At 33.5% G+C, this 11088-nt stretch overlaps 1 protein-coding gene across 1 annotated transcript in view; it reads left to right on the top strand.

The window, feature by feature from the left end:
* LOC119676000 (zwei Ig domain protein zig-8) overlaps positions 1 to 11088 on the top strand; it is a 336138-nt gene that overhangs the window by 306104 nt on the left and 18946 nt on the right. The window contains exon 4 of the mRNA XM_038087221.1: positions 8008 to 8168. Within this exon, the coding sequence (XP_037943149.1) occupies positions 8008 to 8168 (161 nt within the window). The remainder of the gene's footprint in view (positions 1 to 8007; positions 8169 to 11088) is intronic.

Genomic DNA, 11088 nt, shown 5'->3' with positions numbered 1-11088 from the left:
TTTGAAATCCATTTATTTATTACAATCTGTCAGGAATGACTGACAATAAGTAATATATATAAATTTAAATCGTAATAATGGTTATTACGATATAAAAAGAAAGGCACGTATGGACTATGCCCAGTGACATATCCATATATATTTAAAATAAAAGTGTATTGTCTACATATACATATTTAAAATGTCTCGCGATGTTTTTCTTCTCAGCCTTGTAAAGGTATTGGAAGGGGACATCAGTTGAGTAACCAGAGGGTTTGGGTGCATATATAAGCGTTGAGCGTAATTCTTTAAAATACTTGCTATTTCTTCCTTGATTGTTCGAACATGTAATTGTTTATGTAGCTGTTCATTCGTTGTATACCAAGGTGCGTTTGTGATCATTCGTAGTGTTTTAGATTGGAAGCGCTGTATAATTGCCAGGTTTGAGTCTGCTGCAGTACCCCATAATTGGGCCCCATAACTCCATATAGGTTTAAGTACAGATTTGTATATAAGCAGCTTATTGTCGAGTGACAGTTTGGAATTTCGGCTGAGGAACCAAAATAAGTTTTGTAATTTAAGACCCAAGGCTTTACGCTTTTTGAATATGTGCGATTTCCAGGTTAGCTTACTATCCAGATGTATGCCCAAGTATTTTGTTTCTACAGCTTGTGGTAATTGAGTATTGTTTATTAAGACCGGCGGGCACGTAGAACGTTTTGTAGTGAATGTTACCTGGACAGATTTTGATTCATTCGGTTTAATACGCCAGTTTATCATCCAGAGAGCAACATTATCAAGGCAGGTTTGAAGTTTGGTGGAAGCACGGATTGGGTCACTGTCAACTGATAAAATAGCTGTGTCGTCTGCAAATGTACCGATAACACTCTCATCGGTAAGGGGAAGATCCGCAGTAAATAAAAGATAAAGCATTGGTCCCATTATGCTACCTTGAGGTACTCCTGCTTCTATATCATGAAGTACTGTAGTTTCGTTTCCATGCTTAACGAAAAAGTGCCTAGCCGAAAGGTATGATTTTATAAATATGAAAAAATTTAGAGGTAGATACAGTTTTAGTTTGAACAGGAGGCCCTCATGCCATACTCGATCAAAAGCTTGTGAAATATCTATAAATGCCGCAGTGCAATATTTTTTACCATCTATCGCACTATGGATATGTCTGACAAGTCTATGAATTTGTTCTATTGTGCTATGTTTTTGGCGAAAGCCGAATTGATGGTCAGGTATGAGTCTGTTTTGTTGGATAAACGGAGTAAGGCGCTTTAGAAACAGGATTTCCATAACTTTTGACAGGATCGGAAGTAGACTTATTGGCCGATATGATTTGACGTCTTCTGGGCTTTTCCCTGGTTTCGGTATCATGGAGATTTGCGCTATCTTCCACTGTGGCGGAATAAACCCCCTTATTATCACAGCGTTAAATAGATGAGTGAGAAATACAAATCTTTTTGGTGGGAGCTGCTGCAAGGCCATGCCTGTGATTAAATCGTATCCTGGAGCTTTTTTTACTTTTAACTTTGTTATTACATCTCTAACTTCATTAATAGTATATCTTTTAATTGGAAGTTCCAATTGATAAGGCTCTTGTAGAAAATTAATCCTTTGATTCATGACATCAGGCATATTTTGGTTATCATTTGATTTAAAGACTTTGTCCAAATGTAACGCAAATGTTTCTGCTTTTTCAATATCGCTTTTTGCCCATGAGTTGTCGATTTTGCGTATAGGTGGTTGATAGACAATCGGTCTGTTGTTCTTTTTTATGGCTTTCCAAAGGGAATATTTTGTATCACATGAAGCACTTAGGTTTTGAAGGTATAGCGACGTGCGATTATTGTTATACTTTAAAAGAAGGGCTTTAACGAATTTACACAGTTTGTTTAAGCGAGTTTTATCCGCAGGGAATCTCGACTGTTGCCAATGTTTTCTCATCCTACGCTTTTCTTTAATCAGGTATCTAATGTTAAATGGATAATCTTGCTTAACACTTTTAGAAATTGGTGGAGTTGATTCCCATGCAGACATTTGGACACAAGAGTTGAAATGCTCTACTGCTTCAGTTACGTCAGATTCAGTTTTTAACCTGACTTCGGTATTTAGACCAATTGAAATTAGTTGACGGTAACTATTCCAGTCAGTATTTTTGTTATGAAGAATACATTTTTCCATAATTTCACAGCAGTCATTGAGAGTGATTATTATTGGCGAGTGGTCAGATGACAAGTCGAAATTGGACTTACAAGTAGTTGTTTCGATACGTACCCCCTTTGATACCGCAAAATCAATTAAGTCAGGTATTTTTCTTCTATCCGTTGGCCAATATGTGGGTTCACCTGTTGAGATTGTGTGGAGGTTGAGTACATTTATTGCTTCGAAGAGTTGACGTCCTTTTGGAGATATTAGGCGGGAACCCCATTTTAAGTGTTTAGCATTAAAATCTCCGCCTACTAGGAACCTAGATCCAAGCAGCTGAAAAAATGATATGTACATATCTTTCTTGATACTGTGGCGCGGTGGGCTGTAGAGTGATGAGAAAGTCATGTCGCCTTCTTTAGTTTGTACTACAATGTTTGTTGCCTGGATTTCATTCTTGCAATATGGTTTTGCTTCATAATGTTTTATCGAGTTCCTTATGAGGACAGCAGAGCCACCATTTCCTTTACCACTGGGATGCATTGTGTGATAAAGTTCGTAGTTCGGAATTTTAAAGAAACTACGCGTCGTGAAATGGGTTTCTGATATTAGCATTATGTCGACCTGGTTTAATTTTAAAAATGCTTTTATTTCGATAGCATGTTTTGATATACCATTAGCGTTCCATATGACTACTACTAAATCAAGAATTTTGTTTAGTCGTCAAGTTGATCAGTAAATTTGTCATTACTACGATTTGTTGCATCATTTGCTTCAACAGTGATGTCATCTCACGGAATTCTTCCACAAAATTATTTGGATTTGGTGAAAGCTTCTCCTCTGTTTCGCTACTGGTGTCTGACTTCACTATTTGTGCGAATGTTTCAGGTGAATGAGAAGTCGTGATGTGTTTTTTGTTTAGCGAAGGAAGAGGATTTTCTTGAATTTGTACTTCCGGCGCCCTAGGTCTTAGTTGGGGATACATTTTTTTTTGCAGGTTTTTGTATATTTGACATCCTTTGTAGTTGGCCGGATGATTTCCTTCACATAGAACACATTTGACATCATTGGATCTGCTTTTCCTTTCGCAATATACAGAAGCATGATTTCCAGCGCACTTGATGCATTTAGGTTTGCGGTGACAGTATCCTTTTGTGTGCCCATACTGTTGGCAGTTTGCACATTGAGGGATTTCCCGTTTCGGGTGAGGTGGTTCAAATGTAACTGTAGTATACAAGAGTTTCTTAACCAAATAAATATCCTTATTATTTAGGTTTGGTGCAAGTTCAATAATAAACATGGGGAGAGGTTCACCTGACCCTCTACGTTTAATGTTCCAAACGTTTACAGCCGTATGTTCATGCTCCAGAAGTGCATTTTTGATTTCATCAATATCGGTTGAATGATGCAAATTTTTCAATATAACCCTAAAGCTTCTCTCTGTTTTTGGTTTGTAAGTGTAGAATTCAGTGTTTTTTAACTCCAACTGCTTTACAATGCTTACGTAAGAGTCAGATGTAGAAGGTTGAACTCTTACTTGACTTGGATTTAGCACTTTTAAATCGAATTGATTTGCCGCATGTTCGTTTAACACATCTATTAGAGGCTTGATGCAATGTACCTTATCAATAAATATAGGTGGAGGTTTCATTAATTTTGGAACCGTATCATTATTTTTTAACGATTCTTCAGTTTCTTCAGAGTCATCTTCCTGGAGATCTGCGTATCGGTTTGGTTTGACGGGTTCATTTAGCCAGTATGAGTCTAGCTTGGTTTGTTTTTGGTTTACTTGATGATTTTTACTTGGACTATCGCGTTGACGTTTACGGTTATTAACTACTGTCCAAGTGTCGTTAACAGAGGTTTCGTTTCTGGCTGCAGCTTGATTCGATCCTTTATTTTGGAGGAGGTTATTTTTTTCTTCATTATACAATTTTTGAAGCTGTTGTTGAAGTAGTTGAATTTGTTGTTGTATATTTTTCACCTGAACTGATTTAGCCTTTTTCTCTTTTAGATGACCCGAAGTCGCATTTCTTGACGCCTGCCGCGTGTTCATATTAGTTTCTTTGCGTGTATTGGATAGTATTGTTTCGTGTTGATTTTGGGAACTAAGTTTTATATTATCGTTTTTATTATTTATTAATTTAATTTTGTTAGCTATGGCGATTTCACTAGCTATTTTTGTTATGCTTGAATCGATTTTTGAATCGATTCAAGCATAACTAGGTCTTAGGTTGAAATATTCTTACTCGACGCATCATGTTGGTTCAACCATATCAAATGTTGGGGTTCATATCTGCTCTACCACATAAGCAAAATTTTAGTACGTGATTACTGCATATTTTTCTGAGTGTATAGAATTGACTTTCAGTAATTATTAATGATTACCAGTGCGCAATTTCATTCATAGATATAATAATCTTAATAATAATCTTAATCTTTAGCTTAAGTTTGTTTAGAAGACTTAATTTCTTTATTTCCTTAAATATTTTTCAATAGAAAGTTCAAATTTAACAACATGTAGTACATAATGAAAAAGTTTTTCTGACATTATTTCATGATAGACACGCAATATCGTAACATTAGCACTTGTGACGCCTTTCAGATTTTCCATACAAATGATATTTTAGTATGTGTTGCGGTGTACACTTTGGCATATTGCATTAAATGTCATTGTTGCAATATATTTCACATGGAATTCCAGCAATTTTTGCTAAACCCCATACAGCATCAACAAATAATAAAAAAAGATGCACACAATTTCACTACAATGAATCTTTAATACTTAAAGATGCAAAAAAAGTTATGGAAGTAGCGCTTCCTGCTGCTAGAATCTTACTAACAACTTTCCACCAACTGAGATTAAACCTTCTGCGCTCTGCATTCATAAACTCGACATTTTATGACTTTTGCCATTTCCTACATCAGGGTCGGTCGGTACCCATGCATATGAATATAAACAAAAACGACACTAAAATCTTCCCACTGCACTAACCTTCCGAAGAGCTGCTGCTGCTTCTGCCACTGCCACTGCTACTGCTACTGCCACTTCCACTGCGTCCATTGCTTCTACTGCTGGAGCTGATGGAAAAAGGGCCAAATTTAGTTGTGCTTGGCATTTTTGTTGGTGTTTAAGTTGCATTTCTTATCTAGATTTGTGTTGCCAGTGTTACAAAATGCTCATATTTCGTTTTAAAGTTTTTCCTTATTTGTTGCCATATTTCTTGTCCTTGTTCAAATTTCCTTTGCTACAATTTTTACAACCAAACAATTTTCTATTTCTTTTTTTTTCTCTGATGCAACCCTGTGGTAACATTAGGAAATGACCCGATTCTGCATAAGTTTTGTGGGTTGGTGTTTTTTATTTGCTACAATTTCTGTTCTTTCCATACAACATTCAAAAAAAAGACATGTGAATTTCTCATAAAATACTTTTCATTATAAGTGTTTTTAACTTGAGATTGTTAAAAAGTTTAACATATAATACATAGAAGAAAGAATTTATTATTTAAATGGATTTTTTCAGATTGTAAGTTTTAAGGAAAGTTAAACCTGAACAGAAACGAGTACCTGTTAACTGGCTTAGAAGAGATTTGTTTATATTTTTGTTTTATGTTTTTGATGATTAAATTAATTTTATAAAAAATATTTATATTATTTACTGAATATTCTTACATATACTACAGCTTGTTGACAAGAAAATGTTTTCAATGATTAAAATATTTCTTAATTATTATTACCAAATGAAGAAGCCACATATAATAGACGATTAAAATGTTTAAATCCATCAGAACTATCAATATAATGATCCATAACTATCTAATAAGTTCATGATACAATCCTAATATATTAATTGACTCATCTTCTTCTACTAACATTTAATTATCTTATACTATGTTATTTAATTAAAACAAGTTTTTACTATTTATTGGTAAAAAAAATTAAACGTATACAGACCTCAAATTTAAATGACTGTGGAAATCAAATTGAAATGCTTTCATTTCAATAAAATAGGAAAAAATTTCTCTTTTTCTCAATTTGCAACCAATTTTAGTCAAAATCCGATTCGAAGTAGATATGCATTCAGTTTGAATTCAAACACATAAATCAATTGCTGGCGATTAATCGCCTAAATGCAATTTACTTCTACTAATGCGAACAAATGAATGCGGCACAAATCCTTGGTATGCAATTTAAAATCATTCTTTGAGTTTCAACTTGAACAGTTGTATGTTTACATTTTATAACCACAATAACAACGAAATCATTTACAAAAGAGCTATTCAAAACATGAATGTATGGCATACGTTCCAACACTATTACAGGACTTCAGATTTGTGGGTCTTATTTTCAAAATCAAATACCTTCTAATTAGTTTTTCAAACTTTCAGTCAAAAAGAAGAGTAAACGGCTTCAGGGATTAGTAAGTTGTACCATTAATCAGAAAAGTGAAAATACAAACATTGAAAAAAAATATTGAATCTTTAACAGAAACTTAAAGACTGTGTCTTTGAGGGGTTTTAATTCTATTCACTATATGTAAGCTCTTTAGTATGAGCTTACAACCTTTTTCTATATTCGAAAACGTATCTGTGGTGTTTGAAATGTCAGCTCCTATCTTAATTACTATGGTTAGGACGTACTCACGTACATATACTGTAATCGCTCAAGTATGATCGTCCTTATTTTAAAACACTCCGATATCTGAGTTGCTTTATAGCTTGTGGTTTGGCTTTCAAGCCTTTTGACGATGTCATTTTTAGACTACCTGGAGTTCTAGTAGTCTTGGTTTAGCTAAGATTTAAGTATTTGGTTGTGATATATATAAATATTCAACTTTGCGTTTAAAGCAAACATGACAGTGTTTTCATTGTTTGAAAAGAGTAATGCATTATTAACGTAGAATAATATTTAATGTTCTGTTGCAACTACATATCTTTTAGTAGTATTTTTATAGCTATTATAATATCAATTATTATAGTGTTAAAGAGGATGTACCTCAGATTGGCTTCTTGTAGGATTTGTAGTGTGACTAGAACTTCTGTATGGTTATGTTTTGCTGCTTTCAACTAGTTAAGTAATTAGTAATGGAATAACTATTTTACTATTATTATGTTATTATAATTTTAATATGTATTACTTTTAACAATATTTAAGTATTTGGAAAATGCATTATACTATATGTTGAATAGTCGTTGAATGAATATTAATTTATATGTAATTTCTGTTAGGTGCGAAGGTTTGATAAAATTTCATCAATAATGTAAATCTTACAATCTTTCGTATTCACGTGAGTTAATACATACTTATAAGTATAATGTTAAAGATGGACCCATTTAGGGTGTCTTAGGTCTATTACCTTTAAAAACTGTTAATTTGCAAACGCGTAGTTTAATATTCTGATAGAAGTTATAGTGATTACAATTGAATGTCATACTATATACTATATCAAAGCTTGTAACTCTGTACTTTATACAAATTTTTAAGGACTAATTATATGTTACTGTACTTTAATTAATGATGCCGTAAATTATTTCATTGTTCGTTTATTCATTTCAAAATATGTGGGTGGAAGACCATAATGAGTAAATTTAATATCAAGGAATTTAAAATGGAATTAAATGCATAACTGCAACATAACTTCTGAAGCCTTGTAATGCAGTACATTCCTGTGTGTGGAGCAATTAAAAAAATTCCAACACGAACTCAATTTCGAAGTATATTCTAACTTTCCCACTTATGGAGCTAAATTTCTTCGTTGTGCACATACCATATGTGAAAATATTAAACATACTTTATGTCTTAATCTACTTTACTTTTACTGCAAGTTTCGTTAATAATTTTTCGACTTTTTGTATTCTTTATGTTTTCCAGAGCTGTGTTCATAGCTGACCAACGCTTTTTGGCTTTGAAGCAACCCGATAAATTCTGGACGCTGCAAATAAAATACGTGCAGGCACGAGATGCAGGCGCATATGAATGTCAAGTGTCAACAGAGCCAAAAGTTAGTGCACGAGTGCATCTGCAAGTAGTTGGTAAGTTTAAAGACTCTCTGAGGAGTCTAATCAAAACTAGTATATTACGGAAGGGATACGAGTGTATGAATATGCAGTATCTGTACTTTTCAGAGGCTGAAGTGTGTTACTAAAGTAAGTTGCGTATGCATGCAATTAACTATAAAGTGGAATAAGGTCAAGTGTTGTTTAGCTGGAAGGGCAGATGCTATACGTTTTTGCTAAAACTTTCTAACTTTGTTCTAACAGTAGAATAGAAAAACAAGATAGAAAATGGGAAAAACAATATATCTCTAACATAAAAAAATATAGCAAATTTATGTAGGGAAACGAGCCACAAAAGTTTATACATATTGGAAGAAAAAATATGCCAGCTTATGACAAATGGATAAGACACATCCCAATTTCTGATTTCATTCAAAATTTTTTGCTAATGCTGTGATATTGCTTGAAACAACAGATAGATTTATATCCTTTGTACTTACATATATAGTAATTAAAGGTTTTTTTACAGCAAAAAGAAATTTGAAAAATGAAGATTGTCAATTTAGATTTTAAGTAAAATTCTAAAGTCTAAGTGCTGTATGATTTTATTTCAATTAATAATTAATAATAATTAATCTACGAATAATAAATAGTTGAATATCTTCCCAATAGTTGATAACAAAGTAAAGTTTGAATCGAGTTATAAAGCAAAGTTCTCCAAAGAAATATGGAATGCACTTTTATAGTGATATATACTATACATTACCAATTCACTTTTAAAAGAAAATATCAATATATCACTATTAAAGCTATCGTTCTCAAGCTAAATGAGCAGCTTGCAACTCAGTAACGATATCCGATAATTGAAGGACCAAAAAGGACCCAAGGAATTTCATGGTCTACTCCAGCTAATCCTTCACTTCAGTAGGGGCACTTCTTGGGCGGTGTGCTGTTCCAACATTTACCATCATTCAGCGAATTCTTGTGCATATTTCTACTCATACGTCAAAATAATCCATATTATTACTATTATCAAATAATAGGCTATGGATGTACCCCGACCAAAAAGATCTATTGAGTGCCTAAAAGCCCAACTAAAACAATTCTAGAGTATTTATAAACCTCGTAGTTGCTGTGGGTTTAATTTTACCTATTTGATTTGGAACCAAGATCCCGCTTCCAAGGTAGTCAAGTCCATGTCTTGTCCCTACTGAGCAGCTGCATAGAATATGTTCTGATTTTTCCTTCTCCTCATAACAAAGTCGACAGGAATTACTTTCTATGGCAACTAAATTCTTCACGTGGTAATTGAGTCAACAGTGTCCTCTAAGAAATTCAATGTAGAGTTTAATATCATTTGCCTGAGGTTAAGGATAGCATCAACTTTCATGTATTCGGGATCAATAAATGTTCTTCAATGCCTCATACCTGTTTGGGCTCTCCAGTATTCAAGTAGATTTCATTTTTCCCGTACGCTTATGAAGTTATTTGTAAAGCTACTTGTTACCCCACAGAAGGGTTTTGGAGCAATGAAAGGAGTACATGCATGCTTTTTTGCTAGGGAATCATTGCCCTCATGTTCTGCTTTTCCCGGAACCCACATAAGAGTATCAATAAGAGTAATAACAAACCATATCATGTCACAACCGAATTATATCTATTGTGGAGGGTCTAATATTTATATATATGTTTATATATACTGAAGTTTTTATAAAGGAATGCTTCTAGTTTCCGTATTTACTTTTTTCAATATAGACTTTGAAGATTTATTCACCGTTGATTGTTGTTACTTATATACCCAGATACTTTCCTAACAAAACACGTTTTCCGGGTGAGATTTTCTGTGGCATACATATATTACGTCAATCTATATATCAAGCAAACATTACTTCATATTCTTTTTATGTCATGAAACAATGAATTATTTATCTCGAATATGGACTTCTGATAGAAAGCACGGTGCAAAAATCATTTATTATTTGTTTTTTTGAAAAAATTTCGCCTCAAAACAGTACAAAAAGTATTAAGAGCAGAAAAAATTCGTTCCTTATTTCTCGATATTTTCTGTTTTAATTTTAGATGTGATTTCTGCACCACATTCGTTTCGAGTTTGCAATTTGCTAATGAAAATATATCCTTTCACACATGACTCAGTATTATGTGAAGTACTCAAATCTGTGCGTAATGTGGCATAAAATAGAAATATATTTCTTTTCTGTCGAAAGGATATTAGAAAATTTGTGTTCCGGGTTTTTGGAAAAACAATGCCACAAGTATACTACACATATGCCACTCTTGATGTGTTAAGCATTTTCATTGTTAATTCCACTAAAATAAATATAAAGTTTGATGCATTTTTTGCTCATCTTCAAGGCTCAATGAAAATATGTGTACAAATGAAAATGGCTTGAATCGATAATCGGTAACACTCTGTCATATTAGCTGAAATGGAGAGAAGATATTGAACCTGAAGGAAATGCATACTTAAGCTAAAGTAATTTGAAAGCTTTACCTCAATTATTGTGCAACCAAGCATAAATGAACAGCTAAAGGAACGACCAGCCAGCAAATGAGCCAAGACAAACTAACATGTAAAACAAATACTCTGAATATTGGTTGAGCAAATCGAGCGAAAATTTTACTACAAGCTCGTTGCGATTACGAGCATGACTAAAACATGCAAAAGGAGTTTTACTCGATTTCACAGACAAAACGATGTAATAAATACAAATCACCACGACCGATCGTTATATGCGTTGCCAGCAGTATCGAGTATTGCCAGCACTAAATGACAAATCTGCAAGATTGCCAGCCAAATACTAATCCACTAACAACATCGATGGCAATGCCATCAGGAGGTGTTACTAATAATGTAAATGTAAACAGGCAGGATACGGACAGCAGCCAACAAACTACACAGCAAGTCAAATGACTGCAAACGTTAATAATAGCTGCT

Source organism: Teleopsis dalmanni, chromosome 2 (genome assembly GCF_002237135.1).
Source record: "Teleopsis dalmanni isolate 2A chromosome 2, ASM223713v2, whole genome shotgun sequence".
NCBI lineage: Eukaryota > Metazoa > Arthropoda > Insecta > Diptera > Diopsidae > Teleopsis > Teleopsis dalmanni.
This window is presented reverse-complemented; position numbering and strand designations above follow the sequence as displayed.